The sequence below is a fragment of the Pongo pygmaeus genome, chromosome 13, assembly GCF_028885625.2.
Source record: "Pongo pygmaeus isolate AG05252 chromosome 13, NHGRI_mPonPyg2-v2.0_pri, whole genome shotgun sequence".
NCBI lineage: Eukaryota > Metazoa > Chordata > Mammalia > Primates > Hominidae > Pongo > Pongo pygmaeus.
The window spans coordinates 72923093-72947021 of record NC_072386.2 but is presented as its reverse complement, the minus strand read 5'-3'; the positions used below and the strand labels follow the sequence as shown (position 1 = coordinate 72947021).

At 41.4% G+C, this 23929-nt stretch overlaps 1 protein-coding gene across 4 annotated transcripts in view; it reads left to right on the top strand.

The window, feature by feature from the left end:
• FRMD3 (FERM domain containing 3) overlaps positions 1-23929 on the top strand; it is a 308453-nt gene that overhangs the window by 258610 nt on the left and 25914 nt on the right. For 3 of the 4 annotated variants that reach the window (XM_054501637.2, XM_054501636.2, XM_054501638.2), the window contains exon 13: positions 823-947. In XM_054501637.2, coding sequence (XP_054357612.1) covers positions 823-947 — 125 coding nt within the window. The remainder of the gene's footprint in view (positions 1-822; positions 948-23929) is intronic. The other variant, XM_063649630.1, reaches the window with a different exon arrangement.

The following is a 23929-nucleotide window of genomic DNA, read 5'->3' as shown; positions in this document are numbered from 1 at the left end:
GCAATCTGGGAAGGCTTCCAGGGGAAGGAAACATTTGACTCCTTTTTAAAGTATGCACTGCTTTTGGTTTTGACGGGAAGCATGGGGAGTGGGGAAGGGTGCGCAAACATCTACCTGCAGGCAGACTAAGGCAAGCAGCTAGTATCTCTGCAGCAGGCAGGGCAAGCAGGCTTCCCAGCTGCCAACCAATAGGCTTAATGAGATACCTGCACAGTTTCCTTGCCATCTGTCGCTGGTCTCAGCCAGACACACCTGCATGCTCTTTTCCAGAGGAGAAAACAGAGCCATGGCTAGTTAGTGAGTAGGGTGTGACTTTGAGAATATTAAACACTGATATTAAACATTGGACATCCAGCAACACAAAGATAGCTTATAGCTGTAGAACATCTGCACCATCTGTCTGGCAGGGGTTTTTGTTTTTGTTTGTTGGTGGTTGTTAAATTTCTCTGAGCCATGCCCTTCATTCACCTTTCTGCATATGTAGTTCAGTGCTAGCTACCTCCCATGTCTTTTTGTTTCTTCTTTCTTTTTTTAAAAAATGCCCAGGCTGTCACCTAGCATGCTCAGGGCTGGTGACGTATTGGGAACTGTATTTTCTTTCGTTGGGTTGCAGTAGAACATAGGGACATTTGGTCAGGACCTTAAGAGCAGAAAGGGCTATTTATCTTGAATGTTATGTCATCTTTACTACTGGCTCAATTCACTCTGTGTCTGGAGGTAGTTCCCTCTAGACACAAAGTGGTAGCTTGGGCAGCCCGCTGAGATGGAGGGGCCAGCATTTGTGATGGAAACCAACCCTGTCTGGCTTGTGTCTGTTTTCAGAGCCAACATTACTCAGAGCCGCAGTTCCCACTCCTTGAACAAACAGCTCATCATTAACATGGAACCCCTGCAGCCCCTACTTTCTTCCCCCAGTGAGCAAGAAGAAGAACTTCCTCTGGGTGAGGGTAAGTCTGTCTCTTCATTCCAAATGCTGGTGCTGCAGGCTCTCTCTGGAAAAAACAAGGGAGGCACCAATTCTGCATATGATGGGTAATTGATTTGTGTATGGGGTGGAGTGAGCCGTAAACTATGTTTTTAGTAAATAAGCTTTTTGCAGCTGGAAGGCTGTATTATACTGGGAGCTCTGTTAGTTTCTCTTGGAGAGAGTTCACTGGTATAAAGTATTTCTAAAATTATATATGAAAAGACTAATGGTGTTAGACCTACACCAGTCCAGTACGGTAACCATTAGCCATGTGTGGCTGTATTAAACTAAGTTTAAATTCATTATAATTAAAAATCCATTTCCTCAGTCACACTAGCCAGATTCCCAGTGCTCAATAGCCACATGTGGCTGGTGGCTGTCATATTGGACACTGAGACTGAGATAATTTCCTCTATCACTGAAAGTTCTATTGGATGGTGATGTCTGCCGCTGTAATCACAATTAAATTGGTGGCAGTAAAGAGTTCTCCACAAGTATCTCTACACTCGTCATCCCATTTATTCCCCCCAGGCTTCTTGTTCTTGATCCTTCATTTACATTGTCCAACAGTTTTGATACAAGCTAAAAAAAAGTGAAGTGTCCACTGCAACCCCCACATTTGTTATATTTTTAAAGATAATAATAATATGTGTGTTTCTAGGCATCTTTGTTTTTAAGGACTCTCCTTACTTCAGGGAAGAGTCTCACCACAATGCTTGCTGCAAACACCGCAGACATCTCACATTTTATTAATTTCAAAGATTTGTTTAAATTAAGTTGATGAAATTAATTAAATTGAAAAAAATGCACACAAAAACTTATTGGAACCTTTGAATACAAACAAGCTTTTTCTTAACTTTGTGATTCTGGTTTCATCGTTGAAAATCTGGATACTGGGAAGTTTCAAGAGGGCAGATCACTCTGTCCCCAAAAGATCACCTTCACCTCCAGCTTCAAGTCAAGAATTTATTTCACAGGAGAAAACTTTTTAGTCTATAATAAGGGTATGGCTTGGAATGCAGATGTGCTTGAGATAGGTAGCAGCAACCAATTTGCAGTGACATATAAAAAATTCTAGTAAATCTTTTCCTGAAAGGCAGCTTTGATGGTTAGAAGGAGAACTGGGCAACTGGATGCCCAAAATTCCATGGGTGGAGGAAAAGTGTGCAAAGTATGAAAGATGGGATCTTAGAAGACACTACTTGTCTTCAACTGGGCTACAAGAGATGATGATAATGAGAACACTCTTGTTATAAATGGCTTTTGTTATCTGTCTTAACAATGAACTCTGTTAAGTTCCATGCCAAATTAATTTCCTTAGCCTAAGGGCCTCTGGGTCCATGTTGCTTGTCTGTGTTTTTCAGCAGATTATCTGCTTTTGTGTGTTTTGCAAATGAAAGGAAAGCAGTTTTAATTTCTGGTCACTAAGGGTTTTCTGAGTTTCTTCCTATATGCTTGGAATATTGCTTAGAGTGAAAATCATTTTTTCTGAAGGTCATGATTATCCCAAGTTTAAATGAAGGAGGGTGTGGCTAATAGAGAAGAAAAGAGAAGTGACATCTCACAACTGGAATTGTGACTGTACCTTGTCTGCAAAGATGAAGCTTAGATGGGAATGCAATTTGGAGGCCCAGATGGGTTGATGATTATTATGGGGAATATGGAAGCCTAGGCCTGCTGCCTTATGATCCCCCAAGATATGAAAGGGAACCTGGTCAAACTTTCCTCCATACTCTTCATCCCATTCAGTTAGGGACATCTGTTTTGCTCCATTTTCTATAATGAGGTTCCACTGCTAAATACTAGGTGTGTTTTTGACGTAGCAACTGTATGGACAATAGACAAACAATTATAATTAACTGCAAAAGAATTTAAAGAATCTCATGACAGAACAGGCATGCATAAGCTACCTTTTCAATTTTCCCAGTTGTTTTAAAGAACCATCTTAAATTATTTTACCAGCTGTAAAGCCAAACTGATAGATCTCTCTCTTCAAAAGTCCACAGTAGCTCTATCAATATCTAATCAAATTATTTTCTCCAGGAGATTTGTCCCCTGATAGAACATCTTTGTGGGTTTTAAAGTTCAGACAAGTCATAACAACTTTCAGGATAGAGACTCAATTAAAAAGCAAGAGAAGTAGAAACAACAATATTGTTAATTTTTCAATAAATACAGTGATTCTCTCAATTTAGAGTAAGAGCAAAATTATCTTAGGTACCACAAAATTCAAAGTATGATATCCACTGGAGACATAGCTCTGTGTTCTGGATACCATTGTACCTCTGTTACTAGTCAAATTCTGCTCCATGGCTCTTGTCTTTGAGTGTCAAGCAATGGGATTCAGGCATTTCATTAGATAGATACTTATTATATAGATTTACACTTCTCAGATTTATAAAGAGAAGAGAGACAGATTAGAGCTCTAAACAAAGAAGATGTTTTCATCTTTGTGAATGGGCCTTGTTTCTGGGCTTTTGAGTGCATGCACTATGAAGAATTTTGTTTCATCTCTATATTTTAATATTTCATTTCTTTTTATTTCTGTGCTAGAGCCAAACTTTAAGAGGCTAGGAATTCATTCATTCCTTAATGCAACAATTGTGACAAATACAAGATGTACACCCTGTAGACCACACTTACCATGTCCAAGTTCCTGTGGACTATAAAGATGAAGACATGAAGATGCTCTCTCTTCTGGAGGCTCACAGCCCACTGGGGAGACGGCAGTGGGATCACAGAGGTGATGACAAAGTTCTGCCTCTGCTGATTGAATTGTGTGCCCACTTTTCTGTGTGCCCCACTGGATATCAGTGCCTTGAGCTGCCTTGAGGGCATTTGTTCCTTTTTAGTCCCATTGGAGTGTCTGACATAAAATCAGTGGGCTAAGGAATAAATGGGAGAGATGGACAGGAAGAGTTGGTAATGGAGTGATCTGTTTCACCTGCATGAGGTGTGAGTGTGGTTTCAGGGAAGAAAGTTCTGGGGGATGGTGAAGGTGAGGTAGAAAGGTAGGAGAGGGCCAGATTATGGGCCTCATGTGACTTGCAGGAGAATTTAGACTTTAACCTGAGGGCAGCTGGGAGACATTGATATCAATGGGAATGATATCAATGGCATGGGAGTTGTATTTTGTATCACTCTGGTGATGTGTAGAGAATGGATTAGAGGCAGATATGGCTGGAGCAGAGTTTTTCAACCTCAGAGTCACTGACCTCTTGAGCTAGACAGTTCTTTTTGTGGGATTCCTGTGCATTGTAGGATGTTTAGTAGCTTCCATGGCTTCTACCCAGTAGATGCCAGAAGGACCCCACCATTCTTGACAACCAAAAATGTCTCCAGATACTGCCGAATTTCCCGTGGAGAGCAAAATAGTTCTCTGGTTAGAAACCACTGGGTTGGAGGCACAGACTACACAGGAACCACTGGAGGAGCCCAGGGAATAGATATGCAAGGGCTGAGGCAGGCAGAGAGAATGCAACTAGAGAGGAGGCAGTGCATACAAGGCATAGTAAGAGGCAGAGTTGTGGAGACAGGGTCTCTGGTTACATGGTAGGGTCATAGCCTGTGGACTCCTACCGTCCGAGTCCTGCTCTTGTCTCGGAGACATTGAGTTGAAAACACTTCAACCTCTTTATGTTAAAGATGAGACTATAGAGACCCAGGAATGTTTCAGTGGTGTGTCAGCATCACACAGGGAGTCCATGGCCAGCATGATCTCGTTGAGTTGTTGGAGCCATTGAGAGAGTTACATAATACTGTTGCTTCTCAGAGCTTCAAACACAGAGTGGTGGAGACTCAACATCACCTTTGTTATCACTGTTCCCCATCTGGATATACTGGTTCAGATTCTTGTCTGGGGGTTTCAAATCACGTATTTTGGAACTAGATTTGTAAACGGGTCAAGATCAGCAGCTTGAGCCCTGTTAAAAGTGTTGTCTAATGACTGGGCGCAGTGGCTCACACCTGTAATCCCAGCACTTTCAGAGGGTGAGGCAGGTGGATCACCTGAGGTCAGGAGTTTGAGACCAGCCTGACCAACATGGTGAAACCCCGTCTCTACTAACAATACAAAATTAGCTGGGCGTGGTGGCACATGCCTGTAATCCCAGCTACTTGGGAGGCTGAAGAAGGAAAATTGCTTGAACCTGGGAGGTGGAGGTTGCAGTGAGCTGAGATCATGCCATTGCACTCCAGCCTGGGCAACAAGAGCGAAACTCTGTCTCAAAAAAAAAAAAAGTGTTCTCTAATTAAAAATTTTTTAAAAATCAGATTGGGAGAAGAAAGTCTTAACTTATGGAATCTCTATTTCTGTGAGGTCATGGGAATGTCCTGTCACCTTGTCTTAAATGGTGTGATTAGTGGGGACATCTCTGCCACTGCCATGGCCCTCTGGGGTCATGACCACCCATTTATAGGACAAGCTTTTTCCATTGTTTTCAAGTTTCTCAAAGACAGCTGAGCAGAGTATTATTGCCCAGATTAATGCAGTGGTGTTCTGGGAAAACGTGTGACCCCATTCAGCCATATGACAGCTGGAGGATTAGGTCTCAAGTTGGCTGTGTCAGGGTGGAGAAAAAACAAAATCAGTTCCTAGGCACCACTGGGCAACGGGAACGTTTTCAAAGCCCACCCAAAAGTTGCTTGGTTACAGGATCTGAGAGAACTAGTGCTGTGGAAAACTTCAGATGAGAATGGCAAACCGTTTGGAGAGTGCTACTTAGAGCTTATGAGAATTTCTGGAGAAGAAAAAAATTACAGTGGGAATTGTTCCAGGTGAAAATGACATTTTAAGGAGTCATTAATCTGAATAAATTCACATGCAAAATGGAGCAGGTTCCCCATAGTGGAGATAGCACCGTGCTTCTGCGTTTTATCGGTAGAGTATATGTTCTTATTATGGAAGAATGCTGGATTGTAGTAGAGAAGGGGAGTGAAATTAATCATGTGAGACTTGGTAACTGGCAATTACAGACACACAATGAAGATCACTGGTGTCTGCCATAGCAGTGGTGCAGGCTGGCATAAACATGGTAGGAAAGCCATGCTTGGCAGGTACAACTATAGTAAATAAGAGTTGAAAATGTTTGTTTTCCCCTTGCTGGCAAAATGAAAGCACAGTGGAGACACCAGAATTTTTATAAAGGAGAGTCTTGGGGGTGGCAATGGGTGTTAGATTAAAGGGTCGTGTGAAGCTGCTTTTGCATATGATCGAGAAAGTATCTTTATTGAAGAATAGATGGAAATTAAGAGAAAGGTAAAACTAACTCTCACAAGCCACCCTTTAGCACCATCCCTGTAAATGTTTGTGTATGTGTTTGCATGTGTTTGTGACGAGTGTATATGTGAATGCATGTATGTGTTGTGCATGTGATGGCAAGTGTGTGTGGAAGGCAGAGGCAGGGGTGTTTAAAGGGTTGCTTACAGTGTCTTGCCCTAACCATAGATGGCTTAAGGTGGTTTCACTGAAATTCTAGAAAGTCTGTGTGTGAACATGCAAAGGCATTTCGTGCATGTAAAAAGAGTATTGTCCTCATCCATCAGGCATGCCATACTCTTGGTCCCACCCACCCTCCACCCGAACACATAACAGGTGACTGGTGGGGCTGCTGCATTGTCTATGCGTATGCCTTTCATGCACTACACAGTTGCTCCGATCTGTCACTGGTGAAGTCTCTGACAGCCCAAGGCTGCTGTGGTTATAGCATGGTGAGTCCCTTATCTTACCCTCTACCAGGTTTGGTCTTCCTCCCTGCCTGTCTGACGTGAACATTCTCCTCCCTCTTTTCGCCCTTTCTGTAGTTCCATGGTCATGGCTCAGACAAATTTACCCTTTTCTCACGGCTTCGGTGTCTTTCTTCCCACCATTTTCCCCCAGATGCTAAGCCATTTCTTCCCTTTAGCTCAGATGTGTCAGGACATATGCATTAGCAGTGATGCACTGGGTTTTCTTTGTTTGTTTTGAGACGGAGTCTTGCTCTGTTGCCAGGCTGGAGTGCAGTGGCACGATCTCAGCTCACTGCAACCTCTGCCTCCTGGGTTCAAGCAATTCTCCTGCCTCAGCCTCCCAAGTAGCTGGGTCTATAGGCACACGCCACCATGCCCAGCTAATTTTTGTATTTTTGGTAGAGACGGGGTTTCATCATGTTGGCCAGGGTGATCTTGATCTCTTCACCTTGTGATCTGCCCACCTCGGCCTCCCAAAGTGCTGGGATTACAGGAGTGAACCACCGTGCCTGGGCTGCAGTGGTGTTTTTGACATTTCTTTTGTGTTACATCCCATGAAACAGCAGAAGCTGTTTACGAATCCTGTGGAATCACCTTTCCCCTTATGGTTCCTGCTATCTGGTGACGACCAACCCCAGTAACTAATTAGACTTGTCCCTACCACAGGGTTTTGTGATTGCTGTTTGCTTTATTTTTCATTATAAAGCTAGTACATCATCTTCTAAAAAATTCAGAAATCACAAAAAAGCATAAATGAACAAGAAAAATAAATAACATCCTAGCTTGCCCCCTCATAGAGGAAATCAGTGTTAATGCATTAGCAATTTCTTCCCTATGCATTTTAATGTATAGGGAAATATTCCTGCTTTGTTTAATGTGGAAAACACTGGTGCATGAGAACACATCAGAAATTGAACTGGAGATCAAACAATGAATTGGGAACATATTTAACACAAATACAGACAAATGGGTTAAATGTCCTAAATTAGAAGGAACTCATAAAAAGTGCTGTTTTAAGCATCATTTTCGCATTGCACACGCTTGGACTATCTTGAACATTCTTATTTAATGGCATCTATAGTCTCCAGCTGCTGATAACCACATAGTAGCTGGAGTTGCTTCTGCAGGAGCTAGGATGCCTCCACAGAACAGAAGGCAGCTCCTGTTTTTGTTTATAATTGCAGTATTGGATTAGCAAAATAAAAATTCAGAATTATCACACCTATTGGATTATTATTATTATTATTATTATTATTATTATTATTTTGAGATGGAGTCTCGCTCTGTCTCCCAGGCTGTAGTGCAGTGGCGTGATCTCGGCTCACTGCAAGCTCCGCCTCCCGGGTTCACACCATTCTCCTACCTCAGCCTCCTGAGTAGCTGGGATTACAGTCACCCGCCACCACGCCTGGCTAATTTTTTTGTATTTTTTGTAGAGATGGGGTTTCACCATGTTAGCCAGGATGGTCTCGATCTCCTGACCTCATGATCCACCCGCCTTGGCCTCCCAAATTGCTGGGATTACAGGTGTGAGCCACCGTGCCCGGCCAACACCTATTGGATTCTTGAAGACAGCACCACAGTTTGGGTCGGCAACTCCTCTAGGGTAGGAGATGCCAAGAACAGCTTGAGAACATAAAGGCCTGAGCACGCTCTGCAGATTCCTATTTTGCAGTCTTTTCAAAAGCTTTTTACCTTTTCTTTCGTGTTTTTCTTTGGAGCTATTCTTGTCTTTAGAACTCTGGGTTTTTTCTTTTTCTTTTTTTTTTTTTTTTATTTACTGACAACTTAAGTACTCACGAGAAGTTTATATCACTTGAAAGGGGACTTTGAAATTTTGAGTGTTTACTGTGTTGTAAGGAAGCTCAATGCCTTGTTCCCGATGCAAACTCAGTGCACCTTATCTTGCAAACATTTTGTATTTTACATCTTAAGACACCAATAGTGTGCATCATTTCAATTTTGTAGTTGGCTAATTCTCCACAAATAGTTCATTTTATGAAATACAGCATTCCGCAGTGGAAGCATAGCAGTGGTTCAGGTGGCTGCTGTCTTTCTGCATTAATGTCTCAGATGAAACCTGGTGTTGGCTCCTCTGCCAAGCAGCCAGGTGACCACAGACAAGACTATCCACCTTTCAGAGCTTCATTTTCCTCATCCACAAAACAAGAAGATTGGATTTGAGCACAACTGAAATGCTTTCTAGCTCTTAACTCTGATTCTTTTGCTGAATGTCAAGGTAAAAAAAAAAAAAAAATCCAAGACTGTGGCTTGAGGTCTTTTTTTATGAGAATGGGAACTTGGGGACAGGAATATTTTTCATAGCTTTTGAGAGTTAAAGGGAATGTTGAGGAAGATCTTGCACAAGGGTTAGCAACATATAGCCTGTGGTGGGCCCAGCGCTATTTATTTCCGGCCTTCAAGTGAACAGTTACGTTTTAGATGATGATAAAAGTACCTATATAATATCCTCCATTTTGCCTCTTTTGAACCACCTTCAACTTTTAAGTTTTAAAATTTTGCCAGCAAAGCTTAAAATTTACAATCTAAGCCTTCATAGAAAATGTTTGCTGGCCTCTGATCTAGCACATACCCTCAGGATTCTTCTACAAATGGGAAAGCCTAGAGAGGTGAGAAAATTTTCCCAATGTTACATGGTTGGGTAAGTATTCTGGAAAGCTGGGATTACATCCTTATACTCAGATTCCTGGCCCAGCTATCTTAGATGACATTGAACACAGCTAAAATGACTCAACTCTTTCTTGCTGAAACAGAATGGGTAACTAAGGAACTACATCTATTTTTCAATTATAGCAAATCAATGATCAAAAGAGACAACATATTTTATTTAAGTATGGCTGATTTCTGTGGTTCAATGAGAAGAGCTCGTGTGTATACGGGACAGGGTGCAAGGCTTTGGTTTTCCAGCACAGCATGCCAGGACCTGCTGACTCCTCAGAGACTTCCATCACCCTAGAAGGAGTGGTGAGAAGGCTGGGGACCGAGTGTGTTGCAGCAAACAGAATTCTTAGTAGAGCCAGGCTGCAGGGGAAACAGACTTCCCACAGGAAGCTCGCTCCCTTCTGGGAATCATGTTCTGATTTTAAAGTTGAATTCATTAAATAAGGAATGACTCATTCCAGGGCTAGTTCTAATTACTCATTTGCTTACAGTCTGTGTTAAGAGTGGCTGTCTTCGTGGAAGCAATTCAGTAGCAGAGCTTCCCAAATCATTCCTCCTGTTCAGGTGAGCATTTTGCTACCCCGCTTAATAATAATTAATTGTTTCAAAGGTCTTGGCTAGGGTGAAAAAATAAGTCAGTCAAGTGTCCTAGGAAGTAGTCTAGTCATAGTCCTTGAGGGCTGGGATTTGAGCCAGAGGAGAGTGTTGTGTGACCAGCTATGACAGCCAGTGTGTGGTCTGCGGAGGAGAAGACATTTTGCTTGGCACTTAGATAAATAAACACTCTCACCACTTCCCTAAGAAACCACAGGAGAGGAAAGGTGAAAATATTACTAAACCTATTGTTGCCAGAAAGCAGAAGCTAGAATTTTCTGAGTTTTAGAGGTATGGGGTTCTATTTTCTTGCATTTTTGTCAGTGGGTTGGTAGTGAGTGTTAAGTAGATGTTCTTTGCAATCCCCAAGCTTAAATTGAGACAGGATCTCAGAGCCTCTCCCTCCATCTCCTCCCTTCTCTTAAGATCCAGTGCCACTTAAATGAGAGAAAGTGTTGGGCAGTGTGTGCTGGTTACCATTCTTTTAGGTGGGCTCTTTATAATAGATCTGAGGCAATGCAGGCAAGGTTCAGAGAAGAGGCTCTGGTCAGCTGGCTCAAGGCTGAGTCTTGGGAGTGTACACTCAATGCCGTAAACAGAGGAGTGCAGTCTCCTTCCTGGTTTGGCAGATGGTGAATTGGAGGTCCTAGAGCTGTGGCTTCCAGAGCAGGGTACATACAATGATCCACTGGGGTGGAGGAAGAAATTATTCAGACTTCTACTGATATTTTATTTTTATCACCTCTTCACAAAATTTCTGTTGTGTAGGTTTTATAATGTGCATATATACAATGACAGATATACATGTATCTAATTTATAAATAAATATGCAGTTATTTGTATGTACAAACATTTTTTCCCCAAAAGAAGATTTGGAAACAGCTGCTCTAGATCTTGAAGATGAGTCTACCAAAACGAAAAGGGGCAGGGGTGATATGTTTTTGAAACTCTGAAATCTCTGTTCATGCCAAAGCCCTAGATTCCAAAATAGATGTGAGAACTGTCTGCTCTAGTTACGGTGGTGACATGCCATTTTACATGCTTTTGGTCTATCACTCCGGTAAACCAGGGTGAGTCATCCAAACACAGTCAGGGCTTTTGCCAAGCTATTGGGTAGGTGCTGTGTCACTCTCATTTAAGCATCGTATGGTGACCCCTAAGTCCCCAATATACACAGGTGCTGGACTGCACTTGAGTGGACACCGAATACAATATTAATGGGGATTCGCTGGTGGCGGGAAGAGCATTGGACAGAGAATGAGAGGGCCAAGCTTTGTTCATTCATTTGTTCACTTGATTAACATTTACTTCATATCTGGCACGTGCTGGACATTGATATGACCTAGATCTTATTTTCTCTTCTGTAACACACGATGAGATTATTTCAGAGTTTCTTCTCCACTCTGATTGTTCTTTAATAATTCTTTCTGCAGATTGCTGCTGCTCTTATTTACATGGTTTTAGATCATTGGTCATTGCTTTTGAAAGCAAAAGGTATAGCCATCTTCTTTCTTGCTTTTTATTCTATGAAAGACAGTTTTATTTTACTTTTTTAGAAAATTTTAATTTAAAGTTCCAGGATACATGTACAGAACGTGCATGTTTGTTACATAGGTAAACGTGTGCCATGGTGGTTTGCTGCACCTATCACCTTATTACCTCACCTAGGTATTAATCCCTACATACATTAGCTATTTATCCTGATGCTCTCCCTCCCCTGACCCCCTGCTGACAGGCCCCAGTGTGTGTTGTTCCCCTCTCTGTGTCCATGTGTTCTCATTGTTCAACTCTCACTTACAAGTGAGAACATTTGGTGTGTGGTTTTCTGTTCCCCTGTTAGTTTTCTGAAGCTAATGGCTTCCAGCTCCCTCCATGTCCCTCCAAAGGACATGATCTTGTTCTTTTTTATGGCTGCATAGTGTTCCATGGTATATATATACCGCTTTTTTTTATCCAGTCTCTCATTGATGGGGATTTGGGTTGATTTTTTGCTATTGTGAATAGTACCGCAATGAACACACGCTTGCTTGTATCTTTATAATAGAATGATTTATATTCCTTTGGGTATATACCCAGTAATGAGATTCCTTGGTCAAATGGTGCCATCTTCTTTTTAAATGTGGTAACTGAGACATGAAAAATGGAGAACAATGATATTTAAAAGCAGGGTTTAACTTTTTTCCTTTCTTTTTGTGAGTTGCAAATTTCTAGCATAAAATTGAAAATTAATAGCAGCTAGCTTAAAAGGTAATATAAAATGAGTGTTTCTTACTTAAAAGAGCCCTCACTTCCTTTAGAGGCATCCAATTGGGAACTTTTAAAATTCTCATGTCTCCACTTCAACATTAGAAATGTGATAATGGGCAGATACTTTGGGTGAAAGAGAAATAAACAGGGTTTTCAGAATGACTCACTTGATAATCAGAACATAGGCTGGAAATTTTGTTATTAAGGAAAGGGTTATCCATATTTAAAAAATAGAGCATCCCTTGTGATCTATGGTCTTCTCAGTACCTGCCTAGCACCTTGGCCTAGCTGAACAAATTGGCCCCTAAATACAGGCTTGGCCCCACCCCAGCTCTAGGACCAATTGTACCCTTACTGGGGAGGGAACTGAGAAGCCCAAGCCCAGCCCTTTGGATGGGCCCTTAGTTTGCTCTCTCTGTTGCTCTGTCCTGCTCTCTGGCTCTCATGCCCACCTTCTTCCCTTTCCTGAGTCCCTGCCCTGGTCCCCGCCCCCACCCCCAGCACTCTGCTCCCCCGGGACCTTGACGGCCCTTGTCTCTGGGGCTAGACTGTGCTTCTGACTCTGACCCTGTGGCTGGGGATGTGCCCCTGATTGCTGATTGACAGTCCGCATGGGTCATCCTTCATGTCTTATGTCCCCTGGGGCCATGTTCTGTTTCCAGAACAGGCCCTTAGTAGAGTCAGACTTGTAAATGCTTGCCTTTCCCGTCAAACTTCTCCCATTGCCTAGTGGTCATAAGATATTGAATTGTCAAATCCATCTGCAAAATCCTAACCTTTTCAGTATAACCCAAATGTATTTCCATGGCCATCCAAGCCATGTGCAGCCCCTCATCTCTGTCTACTGGATGTGCAGTTATCGCCTGAGGGGTTCTCTGTTTCCACTCCTATCCCCCTCTTCCCATCCATATTTTCCATATAGTAGCCAGGAGATTATTTTGGTAAGTGGAACTCAGATCTAGTTATGTTAAAATCTCAGCTCCTTCCTCTGGCCTATGAAGCCCTGCTTGCTTTGCCTCCTGCCCACCCCTCAGACTGTTTCCCACTCTCCCTTGAATAGGCTGAGCTCATGGCAATCTCAAGGACCTTTGCAAGAGCTGTTTCCCCTACCCAGGAGGGTCTTCTCTCTGGTCTTTGTATGGCTATTTCTTTTCTTTAAGTTTTAGCTCAAATTTCAGCTCCTTGGAAGGTCTTCCCTCAGTGCCTAATTCTGAGTAATTCCTCCAATCTACCTGTTTGCTCCCTCTCATGCTATCACCCTGTTTTATTTTCTTCAGAGCACCTGACGCTATCAAACACTGTCTCACTTGTTTGTCTTCCTGTTTGTTGACTGCCTTCCCTAACTAAAACACCAGCTCCAAGAGAGCAAGGACTTTACCTTGTTTCCCTCACTATTCCCAGCATTTAGGGATGTTCCGGTATAAAGTAAGAGCTAAACTAATATTTGCTGAATTAATGAACAAATGAATGAATGAATGTATGGATTCTAAATGCAACCAGGACAGCATTTATTTATATAAAAGAAAGCATACAAGTAGAATATTATTCTGGGATTAGGGTTTGCCAGAAGTCAAGCATGGTCTCTTGTTATGTTTTTTAGTGTGAAATCAAACGCAATACTAGACCAAGTGTGATGGCTCGTGCCTATACTCCTAACACTTTGGGAGGCTGAGGCAAGAGTATCACTTGAGCTCAGGAGTTTAAGACCAGCCTGGGCAACGTGGCAAAACTCTGTCTGTACCAAAAATAAAATTGCCAATGGTAATGGCATGTGCCTGTAGGCCCAGCTACTCAAGAGGCTGAGGTGGAAGGATCACTTGAGCCTGGGAATTTGAGGCTACAGTAAGCCGTGATCATACCATTACGCTTCAGCCTGGGCATCAGAGTGAGACTCCATCTCTTAAAAAACATACCATAGTCATTGTAGAAAATTTGGAAAATACAAAAACACAAATAAAATTTAAAAACCACCTGATACTAAAACTGTTATAAATGTGTAGAATCCATCTATATATTACTGACATTTTTTATAATTTTAACAAAAATATACTAGAGATGCTATTTTATAATCTGCTTTTTCATTTCACAACATAACATGAATATTTCCCATTACATTAAATATTCTTCTATAATTTTATGTTCAATGGACATACAATATTCTACCACATAAATATGCAAAAATATTTCTTACCATCTTTCCTCCACACATCCCACCAAACTGTATATGAGAATATCTCTCATTGTAGCCCTGCGAAAACTGGATATAACACTTTAAAAAAAATTTGATAATTTGGCTGGGTGCGGTGGCTCATGCCTGTAATCCCAGCACTTTTGGGCGGATCACCTGAGGTCAGGAGTTCGAGACCAGCTTGACTAACACGATGAAACCCCATCTCTACTGAAAATGCAAAAATTAGCCATGCATGGTGGCGGGCGCCTGTAATCTCAGCTACTCGGGAGGCTGAGGCACGAGAATCGCTTGAACCTGGGAGGTGGAGGTTGCAGTGAACTGAAATCGCACCATTGCACTGTAGCCTGGGCAACAAGAGTGAAACTCTGTCTCAGTATGTATATATATATTTGATAATTTGAAAGACAAAATCTATGGTGGTTGGCAACTTGTTTTGCATGTAGTGACCATTTGCTCTTCTCTTTTTGAGTCATAGCTAGATGCAAGAGAGAAAGATGCCCTTGGCTAGTGTTTTGGGTGTAAGGATTGGGTTCTGCTACCTCTAGCTTCTTGATTACATGACAGCAACACAAGGAGCCCACAGTTCCAGAAGAGCCTGGGTTTTTCCACAGGGAGACACAGATGCCCTGTTTCTTAATACCATCTGCAAAGCTGTTGAGAAATATGGAGAACAAAATTAAAGCTTCATTTATTTATGTAATATAATGTAATTTCCTTTACTCAGAGAAAAATGCTTTATCTTTAATTGTGACTTATGTCTGGAGGGAGTGAAATAATAAAGCAGAAGTGATGGAGAAACAAATTCATCCTGTATGGGGACAAAGGAATAGACTCTTTCTTGAGAGTATTACACAGGAACCAAAATAGACTGTTCTAATTGGAGTCAGTAAGTTCAGCGTTGTCATCCATTTCCCTTCCAGGAAATCTTGGGAGACTACATTGACATCTGATAAAAGTTTACCATCAGTAGATTGCCTTGATGTATCCAAGTCATGGAACATCAAGGAGTTCTTAAGCCCTAGGTTCAACCAAGAAAAAGGAAAAACACTTTGTTTATATGAGTTATAGGTAGCCTTGGTCAGTGAGATAGTTTAATTAGCCAATAATTGCACCTCAGATAAACCTCACTGGCTACAATACTGCCACTGTGCAAAGCTGAGATAATTTAAATTATACTACAAGAGAATTCCTCATGCATGTTTCTGAAGAATGCATTATAGTTGTGAAATTCCCTATCTGGTCTCTATGGGAGCTTTTCAGCTGGTTTCATCCATGGACAGCTATGGAAGGTTTCCCTTCATGTTACTCCCACCCCTATAGTTGGAGTAAACCATAGGCATTCAGGCCCTAGTTTTATTCATGAGGGTTTAGCGTACCATGGGCTGAGTGTAAGGGTGTTTCTTATAGTAGGTAAATCAGAGAGGAGATGGCCAATTATCTTGCTGCACAATCTATGGGTGGCTTGTTGCGTAATGATGTTCACAGTATATGCTGCTTGATCCTTAGAGGTTGGGGGTCCCTTACCTCACCATCTCCTCTACTTGTGGCTTCTTCACTTTTCCCTTCAGATTATTTTGTCCCATCTGCAGGTCAGGGAGGAGGTCTTTCTGCCTTGGAGCAATGACTTGTGAAATTAGTGATCAGCTATTCATGGTCATTGTTTTATTTTTGGGTGGGCTAGTTTTGCTGCCTAGGCTGGGGATCATTAGAAGGCCTTCAGGAATTTTGTAAGCACAGGTGGAAGGAGAAGCTCATTGATCAGTATTTCAAAATACTGTTTTTGTTCTTCATTGGTATTTGGAGAGAGACAAGGCAGAGAAGTGGAGAGAAGGAAGTCGGAATCCCAGGCATAGTGTTTTCACAGAGTAAAGTGATCCTGACCTCCTCTCCATGATCCTGACCTCCATGCCGACGGCTCGGTCCCATGCTACTGCTCTGTGCTTTCAGCTGCTTATTGGACACCTCCACCTGGAGGGCACATAACAGCTCACATTTAACGCATCAAGCTTAATGTGTTTACAACTCCACTCATGACTTCTTTCTCCAAAACCCAGTCTCGAACCGGCTCCTGCTGACTTGGTTGATGACATCACTATGTATACAGCTGTCCCAGCCAGAGGCCTGGAAGCCACCCTTGCCTTATTACCCTTTCCCACACCCATGTCTACTGAGACACCAGAGTCCTATGAATTCTATCTCAGAAGAAGTCCTAACCACCTGTTCCCTGCTATCTCCTCTTCTTCTCTTTCTTGGAACATTGCAACATCTTTCTTATTGATCTCCCTGTAGCCCATTCCCTGAACTCCTGCTACAGTCTTTGCTGGAAGTAGTTTCTAGAACCTGGCCATTGACTGACTGCATGGAGAGTCCAGTCCCATACAGTGGGGCCAATGGTTCCTCACACACTGGCCTCCACCCTCCTCTCCAGCCTTAGTTCCTTGCAAGGCCGTTTGTCCCGCCTGGACCCTCTCATCCTCCTCTCTCAGACAAAGCTTCTCCTTCCATCACCACCTTTCTGTGCCAGTTCCTTCCTTCTCATGCCGGTTCCCTTGCTCTGGGTGTTCTTTTTTCTTTTCCTTGCTGCCCCAGGTAAATTGATACTGATTTCTCAAGTGGCTCCTCCTCTATGACATATTTCTTGGCTCTTGACATGACATGGCATTAATAGTTTTCTCCTCTGTTTATTTCTTCCTCAGGGTACTTAAAACACCTCTTTCTGTCAGTTTAAATGTCCAGCCTAAGTGGTGCCCTGCCCTTGGGCACTGCTCAATAAGGGATAGATGGCTGAAGGGAGAGGACTCAATCTAGCTGACTCTTCTGGTCCTGACCTGAGGCCCTAAGATTAAATATAAGTCCTGTGTTGCAGAGTAAAACACAAAATCCAGAGTTCTAATTTGCTTCCACTGAGAACTCATAATAAGTACTGTGCATATTTATAATGCATCAGGCTTTTTATATCACTTAAAAAGAACAAATGGTCCAGGCATGATGGCTCATGCCTGTTATCCTTAGTGCTTTTAGAGGCTGAGGTGGGAAGATCCCTGAGGCTAGGAGTTCAAGACCAGCCTGAGAAACCTAGTGAGATGCCGTCTCTATAAAAAATTGTAAAAAATTATCCAAATGTGATGGCATGTACTTACAGTCCTAGCTACTTGGCAGGCTGAGGCAGGAGGATCACTTTGAAGTCCAGGAGGTCGAGGCTGCAGTGAGCTATGGATGGGCCACTGAACTCCAGCCTGGGTGACAGAGCAAGACCCTGTCTCAAAAAAAAAAAAAAAAAAACAAAAGAAAAAACACCAAGTGACTTTTTTGTATTTTTGTTCTAATTTTATTTTAAAGTGCATTTAAATGTTATCCTATTGGAGCAGAATATGATAATTTTAGACACTTTGTGCATAAATCTTACAGTCAATTTCTTGGAGAGGGGTGAGGAACTGTATGCATTCTTTATAACATAGGAGCAGTGACTTAACAAGAGCAACTATCTTGAGTCACAAGCATGCTTGTTGGCTTTCCTTACCTAAGTTAACTGACTGCTTTGAATGATGTGCTCTTTTCCATTTATAAATAAGTTGGAGAGTCAGGAAAATACAAGGAAGTAAGTCATGATAAGGAGGTCTTAGAGCTACTGAGGACAGTGGTGTTGAAGAAAGCCCAGCTGTGCTGCTTGAACTATACTTTGTCTGCAACTGTATTCTCCAGAGGATTTTTATTGACCTTTCCCCTGACTCTGCAAGGTGATGCTGGGCCCCAGAGAGCAGTGATCTCAGCTTACAGGCAGGAAACATTCAGTCTGATAGGGGAAATCATAAGAGGAACAGTGTCTAATATGCCAAAGCATCTTATGCATTTCCAGGGTTTTTTTCATGTAAGTTATCATAATTTGACACTCATGACCATTTCTTTGAATTGGATAGAACAGATACTGTTGTCTCACTTTCCAAACAAGGAAATTAAATTATCCAAATGGTTGATTACCTGGCCATATGGTCCTGTCTCTCAGTCTCTCAGTGATGTTGGGAACAGCTTCCCTTTCTTTTTACTGTATACCCAAGAATATACCCCTCCTATCATAAATATATTATTAAAATTATTGTTTGTATGTTTTATTAAATTAATACAATCTTTAAAAAGTCCTCTGAGGTATGTGTTAGTCCCAAGGACTCTTTATAATGGATACTTAATATCTAACCTGATTACAAAGAACATTTAATGACCGTAATAATATTTTATTATCTTTCCACTTGGAGCTAGCAGTTAGCTAAAATTTCAGTGAATCTCTCAAACTATTTTAACTAATGGCTGACTCCACTATACTTGTCAAGTCTGTTGGTTACTAATGTAGATAAATTACATGATATTGATGATGATATAATTATAGTTAGTATTTATTAAATGCCTATTCCATGTCAGGAACCCAGTCATGTAAACACCCAGTATCCTCACCATTTTGCAGATAGAAAATTGCATTCAGCAGGCTTCTGTAGGTTTCCCAAGGTAATAGCCATGGCCGGGTTAACTCCTCACAACCAGCAATACTGCTACTATTGGGGAGAAGTAACTCGTAGTAGTATGTTAAGACATATGGTTGACAGAAGGAAGAGAATCCAGGCTATTTAAAATCCTCATGGCCTTCCTCTTGAGCAGTTAAAAGAGACCAAAAAAAAAAAAATGACCATGTATTGAAAAAAAATCGCTAACATTTATTGAGTAAATTGCTGTGCAAGGCACTGATCTGAGAATTCCATGTGTATTAACTTGATTAATCCTCACAACCACCCTTGGAGGTACACACTGCTTTTACATCTGTAAAATGAAAGCTCTTGTTACAGATGTGGAACTGAGGCTTAGAGATGATAAACAATGCAGAGCCAGGATTGGAACCCAAGGACTGCTCCAAAGTCTGTGCTTTAAATCTTGCCTTCTACAATTGCTTAATAAGTTCTGGTTCACAGGAACCAGCTCTCTGTTAGGCACTTGATATGTATCTCTCATTTCCTTGTCATAACAACCATGAGAGGAGTTGTTGTCTCCATTTTACAGTCAAGGCACCAGGGCTCCAAGATGTCCAGTAACTTCTAGCAACTCACAAAGTAGAGGCAAGTTTGTCGCCTTTCCCCGGATCTGTGTCCAGTGGTTTGTGCAGGAGCAGCCATGGAATTCAGGCCCATGAACTGTTCTTATCACTGAATGCCATTCTTCTTCTTTGGTTTCAGGCTGACTTAGCAAGCAGTGTTTCTGACATCTCACTATGGAAAATCGATTCTCCTCTTCACACATCTTCTGCTTTCTTTGGCCTCTTGTCACTGCCCAGACATGCATTCCCAATTCTCAAACAAACAAATGAATTGAAACAGGAACAGTATTCAAGGGCATCCAAATGTTGTGCTACTGATACTGTTCAGTTGAGCACAGTGGCCTGAACCAGAACAGTGCTCACTGTGCAGGATCCTGCAGAATCTTTGGCTTGGTTCCATATTCCCACCTCTCTTTTCTTGTTCCTCTTGAAAGGTAGCCACCCCTGTGGGCAGAGTCAGACAAGGTAGAGAGAAATGGCTGAGGCAATATAGAATGCTTGTCTTGCTAGCTTATCTTTCTCCATGAAAGGAGAAGATCCATAAAAAGCAAGAGTAAAGGAATCTACTTATGATCTCTGAAAAGTAGCATAAAGAGTGAGACCAGGTTTAAGAGAGGGAAAAGTGAAAAACATGTGAAATGCTAAATATTATGACTGGCTATAGTTAAAATAATAATAATACTTTTGTTTGTTTATAGTAAGATAATAATAATACTTTTGTTTTTTGAGACAGTCTCACTCTGTCTCCCAGGCTAGAGTGCGGCGGTGAGATCTCGGCTTGCTGCAAACTCCGCCTCGCGGGTTTATGTGATTCTCCTGCCTCAGCCTCCCGAGTACCTGGGATTACAGGTGCCCACCACCATGCCTGGCTAATTTTTTTGTATTTTTAATAGAGATGGGGTTTCACCATGTTGGCCAGGCTTGTTTTGAACTCCTGATCTCAAGTGATCTGCCGGCCTCGGCCTCCCAAAGATAATAATACTTTTAAAATGAAAGGTAGGAAGGAGGCATTTGAAACAATGGTGAGATGTTAAGCTTGAAAATTATGGAGAATAACTATCCTGGTAGAAAAGAACAGAAATAAAATATGGTGATAGTTTTGTTTCAGGTTTTTTACTTGTTTTCTCTTTTGTTTTTTGGAAGGTCTGTTTGTTTCAAGTGAGCTGTCAGGTCATATGTTGTTTTAACATGATGATAAACATAAAGATTTATCTATATTCCCTTCAGACAGGCCAAAGGGAGATTTCCTCAGTGTCGAGCCATGGCCTACTGCCATGCAAATGAACCCCCGTTAATCTATGAAATTCATCATGTGTTACTGCAAAGTAGTGATTTATCGTGAACAGTGATTTTCAGATTTGTTCTTCAGTGTCCTAAAGATTTTTAGTAGTTCTTCAACAACCACTGTTGGTGACTAGTGAGGGTGGTATAGTAGGTACTAGTCCTGGGCCCCACCTTTGCATCAGTCTATCTGTTTTATACCTGGGGATTCTGCTCAGAATTATATTATCAGGAGAAATTGCAAAGGGTTGAAGATTTTGAGAACTTTTAGGGATATTTTCCTTTCAAGCTTCAGGGTTGAAAATTAACTCCTGTGAGAGTAGGAACTCCTGTGCCACACTGGAGGCTGCTCACCCAGGAGAGGGGAGGAGGGGGCCCATTGAGGTCCCTGGAAATGGCCTGCCCCACCTCAGCCGCGGTGCATGGCTGGCAACACCCTTTTTCCCTTCTGGGATTTACTGTCTGGTCTTACATTTTTCCTGTGTGCAGTTTTACGTAGTCGATGCCACACCATTTATATAAAGACGCTTTTTTCAGTTAGTAGTATATTGCAAGCATTTTCTCACATCATTAAATTCTTCTAAACATGAATTTTAATGTCTGTGCAATATTTCATCACATGTATTTAACCATTTTCCCACTGGAAATATAGATTGACTTAAAAAACATTTTTGGCTATAATAAATGATACTCTGATGAACATCTTTGTCTAAAGATTTTTGTCTGCATTTCTGATTATTTTCTCAGGGTTAATTCTTAAAAGTGGAACTTCTGGTTCAAAGAATACCACAGCTATAAAACTCCATATATTTTGCTAATTTTCTTTCCAGAAATGCTAAATCAATTTTATATTGATGCATAACAACATGGAATTTCAGTTCCTGCTCTGAATAAACCTTTGTTTCATAGAGGATTATTAGAAAATCATCTTTTGGTGACAGATATTTAATGTAGAAGAATGTATGCAAGTGTGTTGAAATTGTATGAGGAAAATTTTTTCTTCTCATCCTTTTCATGAAAAGTCAGAATGTAGTGGTTGCATGGTACCTGCATTTAAAACACTAACTTTAGTCAGCCGATATTAATTGGAAGCCTAGGTTCAAATCATGGCTTTGCCACTTACTGACTTCGTGATTGTGGTCAGGTCAGTTACTCTCTAAGTTGTTGTTTCGTTATCTGTAAAGTGAAGAAAATATTAGCATTGTTATGAGATGGAGGTAAGGCATGTGAGGAATTCAGCACTTTGAAAAGAGCTGAGCTCACCATGACAGCAACCATATGTAGCTACTGAACACTTGAAATGGGGCTGGTTCGAATTGAGATGTGCTATACATGTGCAGTGTGCAACACACACTAATTCCAAAGGCTTAGTCCCAAAAAAGAATGCAAACTCTTTATTAATAAGAGTTGATTAATTATTAATAAATTTTGATATCATTACATGTTGAGATACTATTTGAATATCTCGATTTCAAATAAAACACATTATTAAAATTAATTGTAATACATTTATTTTGCTTTTTAAATGCTTTTTTTCCCTCTGAACTGGCTTGTGTTATAATCTTACTGGACAGTACTGCTGTAGAATATAATAAAGGCTGGAGGAGCAATTTTTAGAAGAAAAAGTGGGTTATTTCTCCATTATGGAATTATCCAGTTGTCATCTTATCTTTTGGGGACATTTGATTCTTAGGAAATGATGAGGCATTTGGACAGGGTCCTCTGTTTTGGTCCGGAAGGTTTAGAAAGGCTAGAGCAGGGATGATGCATAATCTTTCATTGTTTGTTAGAGGGGTGAGTGGAGAGTTTAAAAATAGCGTCCCCCCCCCCTCCCCTCCCAATGCTGATCCCTCATGAGTTATTTCTGTTGGCCGCATTAGGAACCTGACATTTGATTCATTCAGTGGGTCCTGCCTAGGTCTTTTAAAACAGAATGGACTGTTAGGGAAAGGCTGCCCTGGGCCATGACAGGCCGAGGAGACCAAGGGGATTGGAATAACCAGTATGGCAAAATGCTTGGTCAAGATCCAGACTCGACGAAGCCTCCAATTGCACATGGTGAACCACTGCAACAGTAATGTGTTTGTTCGTCTGCTGAGACTCGGCTCCAAGGTCACAGCTCGGAACACTGGTACGTGTGGTGCCCTGGGCTGTCATCCTGTTCCCGAAGTGTGCGGGCTTCCAGCTTCCTGCTCACTGCTGGTGGAGATAAGCCCAAGGTGAATTTGGTGTCAGAGGTTTTTGATAAGGATGAAGAGAGAGGAAGGGAGAAAAGCAGAGACAAGTGGGAAGGAGGGTGAGCAAGCCAGTGCAAGGGGGAAACAGGAGGGTGTGTTCCAAATGATATAAAGTTGTCATAAATACAAATTACACCCTAGTCAGCAGTGAGTCAGGAGGGAGAGGGAGGCAATGGTGGTGTGTACCTCCAGATTGTTCCATAACGTGAGAAGATTAGGGAGAAGGCAGAATGGATGATCACAACACGCTCCCCCTCCTTTCATTGTTGAAAGGGTCAGAGCTCAGATCTGCTTGCTTGCTGGGGTGAGGCAGAACGCCACTTTATCCTCAAGGCAGAGCTTTACTCAAAATATCAGCCAAAGAATTGGAACTGACCTTCTCCCAATTTCCTTTTCATTGTAAATATATTTTGTTATTTTATGGTCCTTGAGGGAAATAGGAATTGAAATAGGAACTTAAAAAGTTAGAGCTTACAGCAAGAAAGAAGCTGTGGCTATATGTGTAAATGTGGTTTTTACCAATTGATTAAAACAAAATACAACCTGGGAAATGTCTGCAATTGGCTATATCTCATGCACTTGTGTGAAACTGATTTCTAAGTGAATTGAGATGAAATTGATTATATTTGTATAATGACATAAATAATACATGATGTGTTCTTGTATAAAATATTTTTTAAAAGAACAAATATATAGATGCTTTCCGTTAATACTCCCAATAGTTGATCTATGAATATTGCCACATGGGATGTAGGATTTTTTTTTTTTATAAATGGGATTGTTCAAGATATAGTATTGCAGAATTAGTTTTCTTACTTTATCATATGACTTGAAGGACTTTCCATATCCATACATATTAATATACATCCCTTTTAGAAATGGCTGGATAATATTAGGTAATATAAAGATATAATAACTCAGTTATT